Raw genomic sequence first — 23,085 nt, 5'->3', positions numbered from 1 at the left:
AGTTTTATCTTTTGAACTACAGCAGATTGCCTACAAACATTGATGTAGCACTCAAACATTTTTTCGTCATGGGACTTCCTAGCCAGATGCAAAGAAGGCTGCTTACTGTCAGAACTCATAACAGATGATTGACTGATACATCCCCCTCTGCCTCTCGCTTGTTTTTTTTTTTTTTTTCCCCTGTTCTTTTGACAGACATATTTTCTTTAAAAGTGATTTTGTTTGTCCTGGGCTTTTGCCTCAATGCTGTTGCCTTGTGTGTAATACTTTGGTTTGTTTTCCAATACAAGTCAAAAGGAGACAAACCCTGTGCTTCATATACTTTCAGAATACTATGCTTTTAGACAGAAGTAGAAGTTTCCAGACTGAAAAACTAATTTCAGAGGGCCTTGGAAGTGTCAGACGCATGGGTAACTGCAGTCCTATCTAGGAATGAATCTGTGTGATGATGATGATGAATCATAAGAGGTTTGGTTGGAGACTCTTTAAGTGAGGTATCAGTCCAGAAGCGTTCCTTTGGTCTCTGGTTGCCCACCTTGTTTCTCAATGACAAGTTCACTTTGTTTTCTGCAGCTGAGCATTTCTATGAGGAGCACTGTAAATTGATCCCCTTTTTTGCTCTTTATCATGAGGAGCGTAACTGGAAAATCCAGTCTGTAGGGAAGAAGGGTCTAGAATAAAAATATTTTCTTATGAGCTGTTATGCTTGTTCTGATGTCTTTTCCTTCCTTGTTTTGAATGGAAAATCACACTGTGGTGTGAGATCCTTTCTGGCATTGCACTGTCTGGTGGTATACTGTCAGTAGATCGGAGAGGAAAATCAAATAGAATAGATACTTACTGGATGCAGAAAGAGGTTTTGAGGTAGAAATAATTTCATGCCAGTAGGTAATACTAACACTTTCTATGTTAAATGTCCTGATTTTACATATGGTACATCGTCACAAAATTCTTCCGGTTTGCAAACTTGCTATTTTGTGTTTGCTTTACTTGGTGCATAGGAGCTGTCCGCTTCTCTGGAGGTGGTGTATGGTCAAGTTTGTGAAGCGGATGAGTCTGAGGACGTATTTGAGCAGTTCTTTAAGTGGAAGCGTGCTAAAATGGAGGAATTCATTCATGTCAGAAATGATACAAATGCTGCTCTGCAAATTCTCACTGACTGGTTCAGTGGCATCATAAAGGTAAGGCAAGCAGTCCCTCTATCTTGTTGGTCAAGAAGATGAAGTATGGCACTCTGTCAAACTGAGCTCTTGCCCAGTTGGCATTAATAGGAACAGCTACCTACGGCAGTGAGATTGTGCATATGTACGGTGGCACTAAGTCATAGTGCCTCAATACAGAGGGAAGCGTATATGTTGAGGGAATTGGCTCCTAATTTATGCTTAGTGTTACTTTGCAGTGAGGTGGTGCTGAGTGAGGTTTTCTGCTTTCACATGTGGCAGGGTGGAGAAATCTTCTGTATAAAGATCAGTGCTTTTACGTAACTGTTGTACGGGTATGCTCTCCATTCATTATGCAATTAAAACATTGCAATTAGTTCTTTCAGGTAGCCTTTGGATGGAGAAAATTCACATTTTAAAAGGTGCTAGTTCAGAATTGCTGCTGAAAGAGTTAATGAAAGATCACTGCAAATGAGGATTTAACATGTTTGGAAAAGCCAGTCTGACCTGAAATGATCTAGCTACAGATTACAGGCAATTTTTTTGTTTCGTTTTCCCTCTTCTCCTTTGAAATGCTGAGTGCAGAGAATTTATGCAAGTAAAAAGCTGTCTGCTTTTATTTGCATGTCCTGCAGTATTTGATGCCGAAATACTGTTTTGATGCGCTGTCCCTTTTGATCTGAGTTGTAAGAGGTTTGGAGCATTGGAGAAAAGGAGTGTGTTTGTGTTGTATTTGTTTTAAGAGGATTGACAGTGCAAGTGGATGTCATCAATTGCATTCTCTTTCCTTATAAAGAAAGGGCAAAGTGGGGAAATAACTTCTTGATTCTCTTCTGTCCCTGTGCTTATTGTCGTTATTATTCTTGCTCACTTTAGGACTCTTAATCTTCTGAGGAAGTCTGTAAACCACTCTGCCTGTCCCTCTACTTCTGCAGGCCCGGCTTTGCTCATCTCCTTCCTCTTACTCTCGTATGTGTAAATATTCTCAGACTGTGTCAGAAGAATCTTTGTGCCCATGTGAATTGTGCATAATCCACAAGGGTCCTGCCATTCTGTCTGTAATGAATAAATTGTTTCTTCCCTTGTATTTCTTTGTACCCAGAGCGTTTACTGTGGCTGGATGCCATTACGGATGGCTGTGGTCTGTGACCTGATGATAAATGCTACTCAGCAACATTGCAAACTTGGTGTATGTTGTGTGTGGTATAGTGTTAGTAAATGTAATTACCTGCAGATGTTTAGAACCATGTCAGTTGTTAGATTGGGCAAAAGCCATGCAGGTGGGGTTGTGTGACTGCTGTGTGCAATTTAGAGTGGTATTTTGTATGTATGAAAAAGTAGGTTAAGTTTGTTAGTGTAATGATGAGTTTTGACTCATTTACCTCTTTCAAATCTGAACTTTTCCACAAACAGTTCAGAGAGAGAAAGAGAGAGAGAACTTCCAGACCTTTAGCACTGGTTGGTAAGGGACTGGTCGGTAGGTCAGATAACTTAAAAATTTCTTCCTTGGTCTTACTCATTTCAGCATTTGATAGCTGCAATAGAATAATTGTGTAATCTAAGTTGTAGCTCCTGTCTTAAGGAAAGCAGTGAACAATTGTAGCTTCTGTTTTAAGGAAAGCTGTGAACAACGGAGCAGAAAAAATACTACTTTAGTTTTAAAGTTATTTTAAACAGATAGTCCTCTTCCTTTCTATATTTCTGAATCCAAATTAATCTACCATAGCATCCATTAAAATCTACAATAGAAGTGCATCAATGACAGGAAAATGTTTTTATTTGCAGAGATTGGATGGCTCCTTGCCAGTGTGTAACTTGAAGCTTTGGGGAACAGTATTCTTTTCAAATCGGCACTGTTAAAAGTTTTTATTTGTTTATTTTTAGTTCCTTTAAAATTGAAACAATAAAATCTTGTCACAGTCTTGGCTGTAGTGGAATGCCTGTGCTTGGTAAGTAAAGGAATGAGGTGGGATTTGCAGGTGTCTATTATGGCTGTGCATCTTGCATGTCAATTACAGGACCATATTCTCATTTCATTTCTGGTTGCCTGTATAGTACTCTCTCTTCTGCAGGCAAGAGTAACAAAACTTTGCCAAAAACATCAGGCTTTTCCTCTGACAGTGTAACTATAAGCTGATATTATTTATTTATTCTCTCTGGCATTTTCTATGTCTTGTGCAGAGGGGAATAGTTGAACTGGCTCCTAGGAATAGATTTTCTTTCAGTATGTTTAAGTTTGAAGAACACAGTGAAATAGTTAACTGTAAGGTGTGTGTGTGTTTTTTTTTTTTTTTTTTTTTTTTAATGTAGTCTACAAAATGCTCCTTAATTTTACTAGTACAGATGTTCTGTTTCAGAATTATATGCCAGAAGCTACTTTATTTCTGACTTCTGTGAAAACACTTAGGGCTTCCTGGTGAAATCTTTATTTCCCCCTCCCCTTATCGATCTGTTGATCAGCTGTAAAATAGATCCCCAAATATGTGTCTGTCTCAGTACTATATAAGAGGAAATGATATGTGCAGGAATTTTAGATTGCAGTGCTTTTCAATGGCTATTGATTATTTACGTAAGTAGACTTGATCTGGAGACTTCTGGAACAGTTGCTTTGAACAGTTACCTTGAATTTGCTTATTTGTCTTTCTAATCATAGACCAAATTTAGAGTTTTCTTATAGCAATCTTGGACAAATATGTTAAGGCATTGTGTTCCTGTGATGATAGCTCAGCTGTACTCATGAACTATGCGTATTTTTCTGATACAAATGATACCTGTAATCAGATCTCCTTTAGTTAGAGTTGAAGACAATGAAAGATGTGGGTAATGGAATAATTAACTCTGCCATGTGTGGCGGTTTAAGTTGAAGTCGGGCGCTCTACTCAGCACGTGCACTCTTGGGCCACAGATGGGTGTCGTGCATTGAAGCATGAGGTTGAAATGAGTTTGTTCAGTGCAAAGTTCAGAAGAGGTTTTTGCTTGTTGACCTATTTGAAAACAATAATACAGCTGAAGCACTTAACATTTTCAAAGTAGCATGTACTGCTGTGGGAACATGTCTTCTCCTGTGCTGTTCTGTGTATAGGGAGCTAGTGATGTTTAATTTTATCTTTAATGTTGCCCTGTCTCTATTCAGTTTTGATAGAAGAGTTGCAAGTAACTTAGAAGCATTGCTAGTATGGCTGAATGCTTTCTTAGGAAATAAAGCCTTCAATACTTGTGCAGAAGCAAAGATACAGGGAGGGAATTGGTTTACTTCAAGTCCGTTCTTTCAACCACTTTCACTAGGAAAACGTTAAAATAATAAAAACATAAAGCCCTCTCGGTAATGAAAGTGCGATATCAAGCCTTGGTATGGGCATCTTTTGTTTCACTGTGTGGGCAGCACAATGTTAGTTTTGACACTAGACTCAACAGGAGATGGACTGGGATTCCTCTACTGTTTCATTTTTGGTAAAAATGAAAGTGAGATTAGGAAAATAAAACCTGATCAAGGCAAGAATTACCTTGCTTTTGCCTGGTGAATTTTAGTGCTGTTAGTTCTAGAAATTGTTATATCACTGAAGTGTCATCTAGTTAAAGCTGATATTTGACACACATCCTGATTAGATTTTTGGTAGTGCTCACTCTTCATTTGTATTTCTTGCCTGTTTTTTGCTATCCTATCTGCTTGCTAACTTTAACTTCCAACTGCAATGCTGTTTTCTGCCCCTCCCCCCCCCCCCCCCCCCCAAAAAAAAAGTGTTTTGACCTGATGTCAGAAGCATCTTTGAATCTGGAGAAAGTGATCGGCAATGTGGATGAAGTTCTAAAAAAAGTTGAGTTGGATATTTGTAAAGAACTGGACACTGACTTAGCTGTAAGTTCTGATATTCCCTATCGTCTTCTATATGTTTAATGCATCTTTGATTTCAGTTTAAAGCTTTTCTTAAAACAGCAGGTGAGTTTGTTCATTATGAAGCAGTATTTTTGTTTTGTGGAAGTGTGATAGAAAGTCACTCGGGTTGATCCCCAGCAAGGGAAAAGCATGTGTTTTCCAGATAACCAGAAGTTGACCTCTTGATCGTTATAGAAACTTCTCTCTATGACTAACTTAGCTAAGAACTGCTGGGGAAACTGGTTCTCTGCTTCATATGTGCAGAGAAACTTTCTTCGGGCTATTCTGAGTTTCAGTGCATGTGTTGAAAATGTAGATGATGAAAAGTAAATTTATCTTTAAAATAATGGAATTGCATCTCTGAATAGTTATGAATATGTTTACTTTTTCAGTCTTAAGAGATGAATGGCTTTTCATCACCTTCTTTTTGCTTCAAACAAATGTTCTTGCCTTATTGGGAATTTTTTTCCAATGCTAACCTTCTCTCTAGTTGCTTACCTTTTCTGAAAAGCATTTCTTCCATTCTCTTTTGCTAATTTTTTGAGATACGTGTCTTGTCTGCAGTGAGAGTCTCTACTGTGCCAGAAGAACAATCACATCACTGCAAGTTGAATGTGTCCTCTAATAATGTAGCGTGATACTAACAATAAATCCCCAGTTTGGTCTGTGCTTGTGACTGCTGTCTGCAATGCAATTGGTGACTTTCTTTTAGAAGAAAGGTTGCATGCTTGATGTTTTGTGTTTGTTTAAACATGCTGTCCTTAAATTCTTTCACAGCATGTGAAATTTGAAATGGAGTTTCTGCATAGAAGTGCCAGTCAGTTTTATTCTACTGAAACTGCTGGAAACTGCTCTTTAAGCAGTTTAAGACTTCGTAACTTTCCATATCTGGCCTCTTCAAGAAGAGGGATAAAAATCTGATGTGCGGGCTCTTCTATTAACAGTTGGAATCTCTCACTAAAGATTTTGTATCTTAAATGTGGGTGCTTATCAATGGAGAATGATTCCTAGCCTTTAACCTTTCTCTCTGTTTGTAATTCAATCCAGGAGCATGATGAGGCAGATAAGCAAATAATTACCAGTGCTTACAATAAAGTTATACATAAGATTCGTCAAGAGCAGCATCTGATCATTGTCATACAGAACAAATACTTGGCCAGTGTTGAGGTTAGTTTGCACGTTATTTATTTGTCACAAAGACCTATATTAGTAACCCTTTCTGACCTAATTTCTTTTTGAAACATGTCCTTTTATTTTTCCTCTTTCCTATTGGAAATTATAGAAATATATTGATGATGAGAGATTGAGTTAAAGCATAAGAACTGTAGTGGTTCATTACACAGCCAAAGCTTAATTTCATTTAAAAATAAGTCACTTTTTTTAAAATCAAGAATGGAAGCTAGAGTCTTTTGATTCTTTACAAATCAATAGTTTGTAATTTAAGGAGATTAAGCCATAAGTCAAATGTTTTCCAGAAGGTTATTAAACAAAATAATAACCTGTTTCTGTGGGAAAGACCCTGAAAAGCCGAATTCATGTAGGCTTCGGACAGTTTCTCTAAGGCATTGAACTAAAGCATATTTAGAATAGAACATTTGAACATTTTCTGACTCTTCCTTTTTTTTTTTTTTTTTTTCCCCATAGTTCAAAAAACAGGCGGTGGAATGGCTGAATAGAAGACCTAATACTGACAACTTATTATCAATTAAGAAGACTCTGAAAAATTTAAAGGCCCAGTTAAGATGGAAGCTGGTTGAAAAGAGCAACTTTGAGGAAGTATGAAAGCGTTGCAGTTCTTAAACTGGTTTAGAAACATTAATTTTGTATATTGCAAATAAGTGGTAACTACATAGAATAGGTTTTCTATACTTCAGAGATGTGTTCTTCTAAGTCCTGACTGAACAAGCATTTTGAAGTTGCTTGACCTGAATTTACATCTAACTGCAAAAGTCTTTCAGGCTCCTGAGAGTAAGTGTGAGTGGTTTAAAATAAAAATACAGCCATTCTGCGAGGGTGTAGTATATAGCCACTCTCCCATTTCACTCCCAAGGCACAGCACCATTCTTTTAGCTGGCTGTGTGGAGAGCTAAATGCCTGTGTCTCCCTCCTCGCAAGTTAGGAACTGTGGTTAGGTGATACTATGTTACAAGTGATATGAAATCCTTCCCAAAAATCCTGCTGCTGCTCAGGTTGAGCCAGCTCTGAAGGAGGCTCTTCTGGGAAGGGTAGAGGTCCTCCTGGTGACACAGTCTCTCACTGTCCAGTACTGTGTGAACAGTCTTGTCTCTTTACTGTGCTGGTTGTATGGTTACTTCCATTTTCCATAATGCCTCTGTTACACTAATCAGTCCAGAGGGTGATATTTTTGCATTTAGTTCTTGCTTTGGTGTGGTTGAAGTCCGTCTTGCCTCTCCTATTCAAGTATGTAAGAGCAAGTATGTTAGATTTCTTCTACCTACTGAACCTTCATTACCAAAGTTGTCACTCTCAACCCCAGTCACTTTGCTAATAACATGTGTACCTCTCCTTTGGTGACAAAAGTCAACATTGCTTTAATTTTCAGGGTTCCCTTCCTACCCCTCAGGTAAGTTCAAAGAACGTAAATATTGCCACAGCATCGGTGCAGTTTGCCTCACTATTGTGAGAGTTCTCCTTCTGTGATTAAATCATTCTGGTGATGCTTAAGAGAAAGAACCTGCGTATGTGCGTCTGTAAGCCTTGTAAAGGGGCAGCGAGCTCCCAGAGGGATTTAAAATGAGCAATGCTAATGAATCCCACTGGGAAGAGGATTCCTGATAAGTGAGGTGACATGGAGGAAATACCCTCTTATGGGGGGGGGAAGGGGAAGGGAAGAATAATGGAGGCTGGCATTGCTGGTAGACAAGTGATGTTGCTGTTATGATTATACATGATCAGTAACTTAAATAAATAAAAATCTTCTTTGATCTAGGAAACCAATAGGCAGAGGGCTAGAACATTCAGTCTGTTGCAAAGATAAGCCAAGCAGCTTTTCCAGTGATTAGGTCTTATGAGAGTCTCTTGGATTTCCAGGAAGGAGGCCGAGTAAAATTTGCGTTTGAGAATACACTTAGTTTCCATATCATAGTTTTGAAGTTGCTTTTTAATCCTTACGTAGTAGGTGTTTTAATATAATAGCAGTGTGAGAATTATACACAGTAACTTTGTTATTCCTCATGCAGTCTGATGATTACAGTGAGTTTGAAATGACAAGAATTAAGGATAAAATTGCTGAACTGCGAAATAGTGTTCTTCAGGAAATATACAAGGAACAAGAAGAATATGTAAGTATTAAATTACTTAGGCAGCTAAAACAAAGCTGTATGAAACACATCTGCGTTTCAGTTACTTTAATGTGTGTTCTGGGTAAAATAAAAAGTGATTTTTATAGTATTGAATATTAATCTGTCCCTTTTTTGGGTGAAACCTCCCAAATGAGATTGTGTGCCCTTCTATTTGAATATAGTCTCTTAGGACCCTACCAAGAAGGGTGGGGGATGGGGAGGTGGAAATGTGACTTGTAGTTCTCAACCCAGAACTGCTGCAGGTGACAGAGCAAGCTCAGTTGCTGAAGAAAGGCTGTATTTCTTGTAAGAAGGAAAACCTTTCCTTACAACTAGGTAAGAGCAGGGCTTTTCCTGAAGTGGAAGGAGGTCACCCTTTCTCTAAGTGCTCTAAGTAGAGGGAAAAATCAGAAACTGTTGTCTTGCAAGTAAGTAGCAAGGCACCAGGATTTCTGATAGTGATACATCTGCCTTTGTAGATGTAGTGGAGTGTGTGTGTGTACATGCAACAGTTAACTTGCCGCATTATAGCTGTGTGGGGCCTGAAGATCCTTGAATGTCCTGGTCTGTTATGACTTGATTTCAGTCTTCCTCCATTTATTCCTAGTGAGGCTGTTTTCTTTGTCTAGGCCTACTGGGGCCTACTGCAAAAAGGATGGAATATTTTCCTTGATAGCACATGAACTCTTTAGGGCCTCAATTACCCACCCTCAAAGGCTTTAAAAAAATTTATCCATCTTGAGCTACTGTACTGGTCTGTGGTGGTGGTTGTTCTGTTTGTTTTGAAAAGGGAATTGCAGTTGTATTCTGAGTGATGCTGCCAAAGAAGGTAAGAGAGTACAGTCATGGTGGATGTACTTTTGAAAGTTCTGGGTATACATTGCAAATGCCAGTGTAAGTGTATATGTCAGAAGCTAGCAACCTGAAGCTGTGGGCCATGTTTTTTCATTCAGGAGAAGCTTACGTATTTGGTGCAGAAATGGTTCCCGGAGTTGCCACTTCTTCATCCAGAAGCAGGAATTCTGAACTATATGGTAAGCGGAGATTGTTTGAGTGCTTCCTGCACTGTCAGTTATTGTTTAGGGCACTGGCAAGGCTCTGCAGCAACAATGCTCTGCACAGTCCCTGTCCGTTTGAGGGTTGTATGTACTCTTAAATATCCTTCCCCCCTCCCCCCCACCCCCAGGTGATGTTCAAGGAATGTGATCCATTTTCTGTCTTGCCATGGTATTTTGCATACAGCCAGCCTCTTGTAACAGATGCTGTAACTTCATTTTTAACATGTCCGAGCTATTTCCCTACTTTCAGTTTATCGAGGAAGAGGAGAGGTAGTCAGTCTGAATCTTGGCAGCTGTTAAACGCAGTGCCCTTATACCGGATATTTGTGTGTACATGTGCTTCAGAATTCTGGTGGACTTCTGACGTGTAGCTTGGAGCGAGACCTTTTAGATGCCAAACCCATGAAAGAACTGAGCACGAAGAGGCCTTTAGTGTGTTCAGAAATTCAAGATCAGAAGGTTCTTTTAAAGGTAATGTTGTTACTGACTTCAGTATAAGCACTGCAAGTGAGCCCTTAGCTTATTAACGTACTGATTCTGCCTGACCTCTGTACTATTCTTACTCCTGTGTTTAACAGCACTTGTTCAACAAGACTATGGAACACAAAGCACTGTTTTCCTTCTAGATTGTTTCTGTATTTTCTGATTTTTTTCGCTTCCTTGAGGACAGCAGTTGTAAATGGTGCTTCCTTCTATTGTCTGTTCTTTCTGGTGTTTGGTGGATCCTTTCTCCTGTTCATTACTCCTGTTTCTTTTTGCAGATGCTGTTTTGTCTTTCTGATGATTTTGCTGTCAAATTTCAGGAACTGCTTCTTTTCCCTTGCTCTGACTCTTTTCTGACCTGCTAGCAATTGGGAGACCCAAGGGATATAGTATTATGAGAAGCATAGTTATAAATCTCCTTGCTTTTGGCTTGACTTACAGGCATATCAAATTAGAGAAACACTCCCTGTTTTGCTGGTCCAGACTTTCTAAGTGTTAATGAGTAAATATGGGAATAATCTGTGACAGCTGGAATTAAATTTTGTAATAAGTACAAGAGAAGGTCATTTGATGGAACCTAATGAAATGTATTTCTAATTAAAAAGTGTTGTGCAGTAATGTTGTGGGCATTAGGAATTGTAGCTTGGGTATTTGTTTTGTTTTTCAGGGTTATTCTGTAGATACAAATTCAGAAGCCAAAGTGATAGAAAGAGTTGCCAAATATCACAGAGCTTGGGGTCAGCAGAAGGAGAATTCTGGATTATTACAACTGATGTTTCTTCTTTTCTGCAAGGCAAGATTCAAATTGATGATCTTGATTTCTCTTTTAAGTTGAAAGACTTGCAATTGGGCTTTAAAGCCTTAATTTTTTTTTTTTTTAATTTGAAGCATTGAATCGGAAAGCATTTCCTTGCTGAGTTTACTTTGGATAAACTAGCTTCACAGTGAACATACTCGATTTATCGCACATCTAGTGCATGCTAAGCTTTCCAATATTTCTGATATTTGAAACAATCTAATCTTTTTTTTTTTTTTTTCCTGTTGAAGTCTGATCCTCTGGTGTATTTAATGGTCCCATATTATCCAGGGGCAAGTCTGGCAGCTTTACAGGCTGATGCACCTTTAACTTTAAAAGTAAGTACAGCTGCTTAGAATATCAGCACTTTACTTCTGTGTGTTTGAACCAAACCCTTCTCATTTTGCTTTATCTTCTGCTGCTTCACAGTATTTCACCAATGTAACCTCCTCTGGTGCAGACATGACTATACAAACTTTTACAAGATAGATTGGCTAATATTTTTAGCATCTGGTCAGTCAGACTGTAATTTCCTAAAAGAGTCTTTGCTTGGATGCATGATGTGTGTGTTTGGTTGTGTTTTTGTAAGTGTGGTGTTTTTTGTTATTCTTTTGTTTTTGGAAAAAACCTGCACTTTAATTTTAAAAGTACAGGAATTAACATGTTACAGATGTTTGGAAATGCAGGCATTCCTCTAGTTCAGAGGACTCCCCCCTGCCCCTCCTTAATTTGTCCAAAGTTCTTTACAGGCAGTTTGGCAGCCATTTCTTTTCAAAGAAACAGTAGCCAGAAGCTGATACAGTCTCTTTTCTAGTGCTGTTTGCTGAGACCTAGTTATAAATGTTTGTCCCAAAACATGTTGCATTTTTTCTTTTTAATTAAATGTTTGTTTGTTTTCCCCCCATAATGTTAGTGACTTGCTAAGCAGTGACTGCATTTTATTTTGATTGGCTGTGCAAGTCATCAAAATCTTGCCGGGAATTAATCCATACTTCATAAAACAGTATTGGCAGGAACTCTAAGTATGTAGAAAGTTAAAAATACATCTGTCTTAATTGTGGAGTGGAAGCATGCTTTGCTTTGGCTTTTCTGTATCCACCTATCTGAATAAACACCAAAAAAATTGAATCTTTAGGAAGCACTAAAAGTTATGAAAGGAGTGGCCCAAGGTCTACACACATTGCATGGAGCTAGTATAGTTCATGGATCTTTGCATGGAAATAACGTCTTTGCTGTGAATCGAAAACAAGGAATCGTTGGAGACTTTGATTTCACAAAATCAGAGGTAAAAAAAACCCAAAACCTTCAGTGACTTTTGATCAGAATTATGTACCAAGATAGACAAGTGCATTTGCAGTTTATAAGACTTTTTGATAAATGTGTGCCCAGCAGTGGGACTCCTGTTCCCTATTCTGAATAGGGTTGGGCAGTTTAAATCTTGTTGAAATTTTTGTAAACACAATCTATTCCTGGGTGACAGAGAGGAGAGCATAGGCACTAGTTAAGCAAAGGAATGAACTGAAATGTAGAAACTGCCGTGCTTGTTTCTGTCTTGTGTATTCAATGGTAATCAGCATCAACAGAAGTGAGCGTAAGAACTTGTGCTAGAAGAAGCAGGGGTAGTCTAGCTCTCATATGAAGTATTTCCCTTCTATATGGTTGGCAATGGGGTTCTAATGAATTTTAATCTGTTCTAGTATTTTAAATTCACATGTTTTTATTGCCTATATAAACTGACCAGTATTTATAGTTACATTTACTCCTCAGATTCTGTGGCAAAGAAATTCATAGTTGTTCATGGGGGAAAAAATCCAGTCTTTAAGAACACAGTTTCTTCTTACTGTTCATTGCCTTTATGTAGCAAAGTATGTAGTGAGGATATCTCTTTTTGTAGTCACCTTTAATTTTTTTAAACTCAAGCTGTTTTGAGCTAAAGCTTCTTTTATGCTAGATGTTTGCTTCATGCTTAATAAAAAAAGAAAACAGAAATGGCTCAGCTGTGCCACAAGCGCAGGGAAACACTTTATATAATGTGTATCTATATGTATATATAAATATATAATTTATATATAAAATATGTCTATATAAAAATACATTTCATTGAGAGCCTTTATCTCCACTTTAGAGATGTGTTTTCTGTTAATCTCATGAAGAGTCTCCCATACTTGGACATTTCATGGTTCCCCTGCAATAAATCTCAATTTTCAAAATGTTAGTTGACAAAGTTTTAAAAACATCTGAAATCTCTACAAGGTCATACTTGGTGCAGGTGGTGTCATCTTGAAAGTTGCAAGAGCTGAGGAGGACTTTATTTCTCCCTGCAAGTATGGGCTGTGCTGAAACAAGCAGCTTGTGTAGCAGAGCAGGAAGGTCCCACTCGCAGTTCCCGGGCTGGATCCAGTCTGTGCCTTCCCAGTAAGGGTGTCCATGCTGCTCTGTGGTTGTACCTACTGCATTGTTGCAAATGGCTGAGCAGAGCTGGTAACTGATGTGTTACCAAGTCCTCTCAGCAGTCTGGAGGCCAGTGTCCTCCAGCGTGGCTGTGGCTGGTGTTTACAGCTGTCATGGAGGTGGATTGAAACTTGGGGTCTAGCTTCTAGTGTGGCAGTAGAGTCCTAAAACATCATCTTTTTACCGTAAGCAGCTAGTTTCAGGTGAAGGCCAGAAGGGCAGAGAAGAAAAAACAGGAAAGCTGGCAGAATTGATAGTAAACTGAAGCTTCCCAAAGTGGTGGTAAAAACTTCTTAATGTGGACCGTAATATTTGTACTGTTGTCTTTGTGTTGTTCCCCACCCCCCCCAATGATCTGAGACGTTTTTGTAACTTGTGTTCTCTAGTGCCTTATGAACTTCCAATAATTCTGATGTGGAGGAAAATCTGCAGCCTTGTTCTTTTGTTGCAGTAACAGATGATACGTGTATGGCTTTGTCTCCTTTCTCCTTTACATGCCATTGTGTCCATCAGTAAAGCAGGATTTTAATTTCACAGTCTGGGTCAGCACAGAACGCTTTGGTAAAGGTGTCTGACAGACTAAAGGGGGAGAAGTGGGGATGTCTGCTTCAATATGATGGTATCTTGCTTAAAAATTATAGGTACAACTTTTTCCCTGTAGGAACAACGTGCTGCTGCAAGCACTATGGTTGTCGGTACACTAAGCTTAGTTTCTCCTGAACTGAAGATGGGACAACCAGCTTCTCTAGCCTCTGATATGTATGCTTATGGCTGCCTTCTGCTCTGGGTAAGTTGCAGCTTGTGACGGAGATTATAATAATACCATGGAGCTATAGTAGGCTTTATAAATAGTAATAATTATTATCTCTCACTTCTGTTTTGAACTGTTCTGGTGCAACAGGTGCTCATATTTTAAACAGAATGGTATGTGTGGAGCTAATTGGAGTTAAGCTTATGGGCAGAAGGCAGTGCGTTTCTCCATAAAATGTACCATATAATTTATACAGTAACATGAACGAAAATCATGCTTTTGTTTCTCATGCTGCAGTTTGTCAGTTTTTACTTTGTGTTTTTTTATCCATTCCTAGTAATAATAACAACTTTTCCTAGTAATAGTAATAATTCCTAGTAATAGTAATTTTTGGTAGCTCTGTCAGTGAGGAATTGCCTTATCAATCCTCCCTCTTTTGGTCTGAATAAGGATGGGATTATCATACGCTATGTTGTGGACAGCAGTGCCTAGATGGGTATCTTGTTTATTAGTGTGTGTTATGTCAGGAAGGAGAAAACAGTCCACTTACCTGTCTTGGGTGGTGTGTTATATAGCACTTTCTCTTACTCTGTTCTGTCATCTGGCACTTCTGTATTGCTGCCTCCCCATCTCACAGTGCCAGTACCACTTGTTCTGAATGGAAAACTTGATCTCACAGACTTGAAAGCCATGAGCTATCCAGCAAGTGTTGATGTTCCCAGGCAATGATTTTGCATGAGCCCTTGACCTATTGGAATGGGTTCATTGTGCACCAGTTGGAGCTCCAGGTACATGCCTGGGTCTTCCAGGGAAACACTGGTGAGGTTAAAAGCCAGTTTGATCAGCTGTGGAGTGACAGCTTCAGTAATCCCTTCTGTGCCATAGCATCTTGGAATGCTCTCTAATAGAGAAATAAACTGCAAGCTGGTAGGTAGCCACTGTCAGTTACTTGTGCAGAGAAGATGAATCTGCTTTGTATAAAAGTTGCTCTTCATTATGTTTTATTCCAAATTTAAAAAGCTATTGCATAAAACTAAGCAATTTTTTCTGCTGAGATAGATGAACTAAAGTGTAGCTTAATATCATAGATGCTTCTAATTTATTCATGTGGTAAGGTTTAGTCAGACCATTTTCAGTATCACTGTTTGGATCTTCATCTGTTCTAGGAAAAAAGGACTTTTACAAGAAGTGTGTGTGGGGTTTTTTTTTTTTTTAATAAAAAATTATGTAGGGTTAGTAAAGGCTGGCTGTGCTCAAAGAGCATATCTGGTTTGCAGCAAGATCTCCAGTCTTCTGGAGCCTCTTCCATCTAAGTATTCTAGCTGAATTTCAGACTAACCAGCGTGTAACTAACTCAGACTTACTCTGATCTGTTCAGTTCGAATTTTGTGTTGTACTGATCATTTGAGCAAAAATTTTAGCTCAAGTGTTAGTATTATGTTAATTAGTTGCCAGGTTCATGCAGCACTTACCTGAAATTGTGTTCTCCTGACCAGCAGTGCTGCTTCTAAAATTGAGGCAGTGCTTTTCTCAGGTCTCACCTCATCTGTGTGACAAGAGCCCAGCACTGACTAAATAAGTCATCCAGCATCCTCCTAACTGTTCAGAATAGACCTGTTAAGCTTAACTTGCAGGCAGGAGTTTTGAAGAATGCTGTGCTCAGACATGGTTCTGGATAATAGTAAAGCCTGGGGAAATTTTACTGTGTTTATGGGTAAGGGTTCACATTTGTCTGTCCTCAGAGTGCACTTAATCCTTTTGGGGGGGGGGGGGAATTGAGAGGCATATAATCAAGTGTACAGCTTGGGCATGGCCTTTGAATCATATATGTGTTGTGTGTGTGTATATATATATATCTTTTAAGTCTTTGGACCTGTAAGTTTCTTCTATGATGCTAAAAATGTTTGGGTTTTTTTTCCCCTCTTGTACTCATTTAAGGGGAGCTTGAGCCCCACATATGTTTTACCCTACTGTGAAACTACAGAAGAGCCCACCCTTTTCCCACAGGGATGTCTGTTTTCATTTAAAACATATCTCCTTGATTAATGTTTGTGGATGGTTTTATTTATTTATTTTTAACTAAAGAAAAAACTAGTGTTATACATAACGTATTTTTTTCATTTACAGCTTTGTGCTCAAAACAAAGAGTTTGGCATAAAGGAAGATGGAACACCAGAGGTGGATGCAGTTGGTATGGTATGTTAACTGCCAGATGAGGAAGAATAGAGTGCTCTTGCTTTAGAGCTATTTATTTATTTATTTTAATCAAACATATGATTTTAAGTGCTGGGTTGAGAAAATGCTCTTAATTGAACATTTGGATGTCCTAAACAGCATGCACAAATAAAATCCTGTTTGAGAAGGCAGAAAACCCAGAGTTTTCTTAATATTTGACTTTGGCCTCAGGAGGAAAAACATCTTTACAGATAACTTAATTGAATGACACCAAGTTACAGACTTGGGGAATAAGTCATTGAGAGTCATCAAAGGAGGTATTTGATTTAGGAAACCTGTCTTTTCAACTTCAGGGATGTTGACTTTGTTTGTGTCTTCCAACGTAATTATTGGACAATTCTTAACCATTAATAGAATAGCCAACTTCCATTTTAAACACTTACTGCAGTTGTAAAAGTGTACTGTGCCATTTATCATTTGCCTTAATTTTAGTTCTTTGTGAGACTTATCCTTTCTATGCCTATGATACAAATTCAGAGAGGTAGGTGGACCCTTTATGATGTGAATTTATGTTGCTGCTTTCATTCTCCTATCTTCACTCTCAACTGTTGTTCTGCCTGCCCTTTGCCAGCCACTGTTGCCACCTGGAATATGACTTCCAGTTCCTTTTTTGAAATTTATCCTTGCCCAGTGACTCCTTTGAGAATAGGAGTAGACTTGTGTGCCTTTGTGTTTTCCAGCTTGGGTGTCCAGCCTTGAAATTCACCCTTCACTAATATATGTCTCTTGAATGTTAATTGTAAGCAGATAGTTTTATGGTCTTCTCTCTGAATGCCTTAGTTACCTGAGCTTCTCTCTTTCCTTGAATTTATTTCCTGTGTAACTCTTCCCCCCCCCCCCCCCCCATAAGCTTTCAGCCTTCTGGCCAAGACTTAGGACCTTTTCTCTTGCCTGCTTTCAGCCTCTTCTGCCTTTGCTGAAGATTTCCTTTTACTTCTTGTGTCTTGTGTTGTTCCAACTTTTATGCCAACATACATAGTTTAAAGAATTTCTCTGGGAAGTTTATAGACCTTTCTCAAATCACCAGTCTTCCCAGACTAGTTTCTACTTCAGACTCTTCCTGTATCTGTGCTCTTCTACTTAATTACTATTTGGTTCTTGTCCTGTGTCCCTCCAATCTCCCGAGTGAGTTACTCTTATGGTTTTTAATCAGTGTGGCTTGCTTTTCACATCATGTTTTTTACTCTAAGTTCTGTTGTTCTTACTTTCATCTGAAGTGATAACTTACTGCTTTATGTAGATTTGAGAAGGCCATGAGACTTCTTAAATCAAGGCTTATACTATCATTAAAAATTGAAAGCAGGTGACTTATTAACTTTTAAGGGAAGTCTTAAGTTATGGATAGAGCTTTCTAAGGAATATTGGGAAGATTTAGAGGTAAATCTCCATATTTTCCAGAAAAGTACAAAACTACTTTAAATAGAAAGAAAAGTAGAACAAACAGCAGAGTTGCTGTTGGTCAGATAAGTTATGGTTGCTCTGTCAAGGGAAAAGAAAGCACTAATATTAAATCCCTCTCTTTATTGATTATGCTTGTGTATTAATGATGTGTCTGCTTTGCAGGGGTACCCGATAGCACGGTGCTAGAAGCAGTCTAGGCTTACTAGTGCTGTGTTCATTCCAATCTTAGTATATCTTGCTTACTATGTTTGAGTTAAACTGTCATGCCATAGTACCAGATTAATGCAGCTGTAGTGCTTCCGGTGTCCAGGCCAAGTAGCTTGAGTATCTCTGCATAGCACAAGTAGTGTGGATAATTTGGCCTAGGGATTCTGTAGCCAGTCCTGTGCCTTCAGTGGTGTTTTCCTCATTGGTAGAACATTGTTGAAAAGTTATTAAAGGACATACTGTAGAGGAGTCAAGTCATCTAACAATATGAAATCTATTTATGGTGTGATGCAATTATGGAGGAAGAATAAAAAAATGCCACCTTTGAGCTAGGAGGTGATCTTGTGAAAAAGCACTTCTTATTTCTCATTAAAGTTGCTCAATTTTTTTAATTTAAAAATCAAATGAATCTCTCAAAACACATAATACTATAGGAAAGAAGATTTAGTACTTTATGATCCACCATCAGAGCTAGCTGAAGTATTTAAAATGTTTCACAAAACTTGTACAGAACTATCTGTCTGGTGTGTCATTCAGGATTATGCATCATAATCCTCAAATACTGAAAAAACTCCCTTTCTCTGCATAAGGGAAAACTTAATCATTTAAGGAAATGGCAAAGAATTTCTTGGGACATAAAGATAGGAGCTGGTTCACTTCTCTTTTCCATAAGATTTCTGCTGTAATATTGTTTCACAAATACTGTCTGAAGTATGTAAATCACAACTTAAATGGCCAGTTTCAACTCATCATGCTCTTGTGTTCTTCTGTAGTAGGTGTCTCCTGAAGTGTGAACAGTTGCTTTTATCTCAGAAACAAATAATGAAGTTACCCATTATTATTTTTAGCAGGGATCCATTTTTACAGCTTTTAATAAGAGAAGGTTTCTTGATTTATTCACTAATGAAAGGAAACAGCATTAGATTTTGACCTTGACAGACTATATAATCCTAATTGATGTATCATTGTTGGCAGTTTTTAAGCATTCAGCCTGGGTGTGTGCATGCACGTGCACCAACCACCAAAGTCCATTGGAAGATAATCTATGCTGCCTATGGTTCGCAAGAACTCCCATAAGAAGGTTTTACTAAGAAATGTAGTACTAATAAATATCTGTCAGGTGTTTCTTGGAGAATCTCTTAGACCTCTGGCTGTTAATCCTTGCTCCAGTTCTTAGGGAAAATCTATTTTGCTCTTAGGTGCTTTATATATAATCAGCTTATTCAGAACTAATCTCCATGCCCGTCTGCAGGCTCTTGAAAGGCTAGTAATTTCCCTTCTCTCTGTCTCATTCCTGAGAGGAACTGCACACTTTCAGCAAATAAAATTTTGGTTGTTTTCTACAAATATAAAATTGCAGGAAAGACTTCAAACATTACAAGGAACATTACTAAGCTAGCTGTTGAAGAGAAGCAATAGTTAGAGATAGGATCTTGTAGCCACTCTTTTAGTCATGCCAACATTCAGTGTACTTCAGCTTCCAGTTTTTTGTATTTATATTTAAAAAAAAAAAGTAAATAAGAGCAAATGAGTTGGAGTGAATACAATGAAATGTTATCCTACAGCAGTATTACTTGTAGGATCGCTTTTCAGTTTCCTTAGTGCCAGAAGATGGTGGGAAGGGGATATTTGTTGACAGATATTTGACAGTATTGCAAAATGCAAATTTGTAAGTGCAAAGCTTTTAACTCTATTTAAATGCTCAGACTTTCTTCATTTTTAATTCTATAGAGGAAGTACGTAGTCATGTAGTTCACTTCTGCATTTCAGTGTGTCAAACATTTGAATATTCTTATCTAGAGGTTTTCCTTTGAGCATTTTAAAAGTTTTATAAACACTTCACAATCCTTTACATCTGTAAGATGAGCAGTTTTCAGGTCTCATCTTCTCACTGAGATTTCAGATTATTTGGGGAGAGGTTAATTTTCCTGTGTCACTCTGCTAATCAATGGAAGAGCTGGGAATTACCTGCTTATTTTTGTCTACAGGGTTTTTGACTGCTCATGTATCTTTACAAGTGATTGAATCACAGTGTCTGAAGCAGATTGATCAGATTCTCTTAATGAAATGAGGGTAGACAAGGGGGCATGCAAGTATTCTGTGCTTCATTGGTGTATTGTCCCTGCTCAGAGATGATGCTGGCTTGGAGGGACTGCAAACAAGCAAGCCTTTTCATGGAAAGGTTCTGCTTTGTTTTGAATCTAGGTCTCTAGCTGAGCATTTGAAGGACGTCTTTCTTGTAGTCCTGTTGTCCAAATCCAGTGTGTGCTCTTTCTCCTTCAATAGCTAATGTTTATGCATATGTGTCACAGCTGTATTCTTGTGTTTTACATTTGGGGTCTGGCACTGTTGAGGTGCTAAGCATTTAGGCACTTATCCCTTCTGAAAAGACTAAGGAATCTAGGCATAAGTAAGGGGCTAATAACAAAATAGATGCTGTTGATTTACAGCCCATTAGTTCAGTTTCTTTATTTTTCTGTGCTCTTGCAGAGAGATAAAGAAACATGACTAAAGTTAAAAGTTTGTTGTAGAAGGTAAATGGAACCTGTTGTGTTCCTTCTCAGTAGAAACTAACTCTAATTTATTGTAGTTCAGGGAATTGATGTTTTAAAACATGGCACATACCCTTTTGTGAAATCTACTGGCACCAGGTTGACAGCGCTGACAGCTTGCTTTTGTTTTGTTCTTATGGAGCACTAGGTCTGTTAAGTGTGCTGACCATTGGGAATGTGTGGTACAATCTTTTGTGATAGCTTTGGGCCCTGAGCACTTAAGAGAAGTGTTCATCAAATACTTGGTTGTTATTTGGAATCATGTTTGCTTTCCTGGTTGATGAGATTCTTCTCCCTCTGTTTCTAGGATGATAAAGTTAAATCTCTTCTCCGGAATTTGCTGTGCTGTAACAGACTGACAGCTGAGCAGGTACTGAAGGATGATTGCTTCCTCTTAGTTGATGCAATTCCAGTTTCACCACAATCGAGTGAAGAATTTGAGCCACATGAAGAGCATGATTCTGAAAAGGTGGATAAAAATGAAGAGAATGCAAATAACTCTGAGGAAAATGGGGTAAACTCTACTGAGTAGATGAAGAACATGTTCAACAGGTGTTCAAGACTTTTGTTACTGGCTATTTTCAAAATTAATTGTCCTGATCTCAAATCTCAAGATATAGAAAGTTTGGTAGGTGTAGTCATGTTTTGTGATTACACAATGTTCACTGAGTTTTATTTTAAGTACATTTAATTCTAAATAAGTGTTCAGAGCTATAACCTGTTGTGTTCCTTCTCAGTAGAAAGACTAACTTCAGTATTTCTTTATCGTGCTATTCCTGATTGTGTTCTTAGTTTTTCAGATTTTTTCTTTGTCTATTTTGTAGGCATTAGTTTACAGAGAATAGTCTTGTTTGATTCAAAAGTCTTAGGATGAAGGCCTTGTGACTTGTTTCTGTATCCAGTTTTCTATCCCTCTTGCTGTGATTCCAGACTAATTGTTCCCATTAAAGATGGTAGGGTATTACTGTTTTGTTGGAGTCTTTTTGTTGCATAGCCAGGATGTTCTTACAGAAAGTGCCTTCAAGCTAATGATCGTAGGTGCTGCTTTGACAACTGGTCAAGGAAACGGGGAGCAGGCTGCCTCCTTTCTGTCTTGTAGTCCAAGCAAGATGCAATTAACTTTCTAGGCAGAAGGCATTGTCCTTTATAGTGCTGGTTCCAACCAAAATACTATACACCTGCATATTGGAAAAATCACTGCTTATCTGCTTTACAAAAGTGTGTATATATTATCTGTTCTTAGACCTTACTCACAGTAGTTTTTCAGTTTTGATGACTGGGTTTGTCTGCCTGAAACACTTTGCCATTTACATTGTCATTGGAAGAATTTTGTCAGCTCCTTGTTTTTTACAGGAATTGCTGCTCATCTTTTTGGAGGTTTTTCTTTCTTTGAAAGAAACAGGTCAAAGAGTGCAGAGTTCCTGTAGGGATATATGTGGCCTCTGGGTGTTGCTCTTGGACAGTACTGGTGGCAGACTAGTGTTTTGCAGAGGAGTTATTGAAGCTGAATAGTGTCAGATAAAGAATGTAAAAAATACTGTGTGTAATGGGGAAGGAGGAGCACTGGGGAATTAGGAAACCCTCAGGTACAGGTGCTACAGTCCTCAGTGGAAAGATGATGTCATCTTGGCAGTTCTGTCTCTGACATTATACTTTTTTGTTTTTTTTCCATCCTTAAATCATTTACTTTCTCTGAATTTGTTTTACTTAGAATAGCTTCCTTGAGATGTTTGATCCTTTTTCATTTCAATGATAATGACTTTTCAATTTTTGTATGGTGTATGTAATCGATAATGGCAAAACCTTTGTTAAGTCCTTGTTTTTGATCAGTTTGTTTTAAATGTATTACAGAAATCACAGAAGAATAGTACTTTGTTTTTTGTCAATGAAAATAAACAGTTTGTAGGAGTTCGGCTGGATTCTTTCCAAATACTGATTGCAGCCTTTCACTGTTAATAAAAAGCTAACTTTACTTAAATACTGTAGTAAGCACTGAGTAGAGATTACAGAACTAACCTGATAGTTTGTCTCATGTTGTTTATGAGAATAAATTTTTGCCCAGTTCCCTTGCTCCATCATCTACGCAACCTAAAGCATACTTAAATCCCCAAATTGCTGATATTCTTGATTTCTGAACCAAGAAAATCCTGTGGTTATGTTTGATCTCACATGTTTGATCTCACATATGAAAATCAGATTGTGTACGGCTGAGGAAGAGATTTCAAGAAGACTGCAATTTTCAAATCAAATTATTTCAAAAACCTGCATTAAAGCCTTTGAAACCTTCTTTGTACATGTGAGCGTCAGGGTATGGGACAGCCCTTTCTGTCTGAATTGTGCTGTTTAGTCTTGCAATGTCACCTATTCTGATTGCTTCTACTTCAACATTTTCTATGGTAATTTTGTAGCTCTGGTTTTCTTTCCATTTATTTGCCTGATGCCTGAAGAAAAGAGGTTGATTCGGGGTCAAGTTGCCCAGCTGTCCTGCTAAAACTGAGTATTAATTAACAGACTGCCTACTCTTTAGTTTCAGACACACTTTTTTAATTGCATCTTTTCGGTCTGGAAGAAGGGAGCTTGAAGGATAGAGAAAAGAGGCTGAAATGATCCTGTGGGAGCTGTGTGTTAACCTGCTCGCTAGCTTCTACTACTAAGAAGCCCAAGCAAAACTTACCTCCCTCTCCCTTGGGTACTGCAAATGTGCTGTTTTGAACAATGTCTTTGCACATGCAGATCTTCAGAGACTGGGTATTGCTTCACTTGGAAATCAGGAGTTCAGTTGCTTTCATGTGCCCCAGACACTCGTAGCTTCTCT

At 38.2% G+C, this 23,085-nt stretch overlaps 1 protein-coding gene across 1 annotated transcript in view; it reads left to right on the top strand.

Moving 5' to 3' along the window:
• STK31 (serine/threonine kinase 31) overlaps positions 1-22,179 on the top strand; it is a 46,005-nt gene extending 23,826 nt beyond the window's left edge. Inside the window, exons 11-23 of the mRNA XM_013941362.2 lie at positions 1,002-1,181; positions 4,900-5,016; positions 6,082-6,201; positions 6,679-6,810; positions 8,235-8,336; positions 9,290-9,370; positions 9,740-9,865; positions 10,545-10,670; positions 10,925-11,011; positions 11,809-11,958; positions 13,786-13,911; positions 16,003-16,071; positions 20,578-22,179. Of these exons, the coding sequence (XP_013796816.2) occupies positions 1,002-1,181; positions 4,900-5,016; positions 6,082-6,201; positions 6,679-6,810; positions 8,235-8,336; positions 9,290-9,370; positions 9,740-9,865; positions 10,545-10,670; positions 10,925-11,011; positions 11,809-11,958; positions 13,786-13,911; positions 16,003-16,071; positions 20,578-20,802 (1,641 nt within the window). The 3' untranslated portion in view covers positions 20,803-22,179. The remainder of the gene's footprint in view (positions 1-1,001; positions 1,182-4,899; positions 5,017-6,081; positions 6,202-6,678; positions 6,811-8,234; positions 8,337-9,289; positions 9,371-9,739; positions 9,866-10,544; positions 10,671-10,924; positions 11,012-11,808; positions 11,959-13,785; positions 13,912-16,002; positions 16,072-20,577) is intronic.
• The last annotated feature ends 906 nt before the right edge of the window (positions 22,180-23,085 follow it).

The sequence above is a fragment of the Apteryx mantelli genome, chromosome 2, assembly GCF_036417845.1.
Source record: "Apteryx mantelli isolate bAptMan1 chromosome 2, bAptMan1.hap1, whole genome shotgun sequence".
In the NCBI taxonomy this organism is placed as follows: domain Eukaryota; kingdom Metazoa; phylum Chordata; class Aves; order Apterygiformes; family Apterygidae; genus Apteryx; species Apteryx mantelli.
This window is presented reverse-complemented; position numbering and strand designations above follow the sequence as displayed.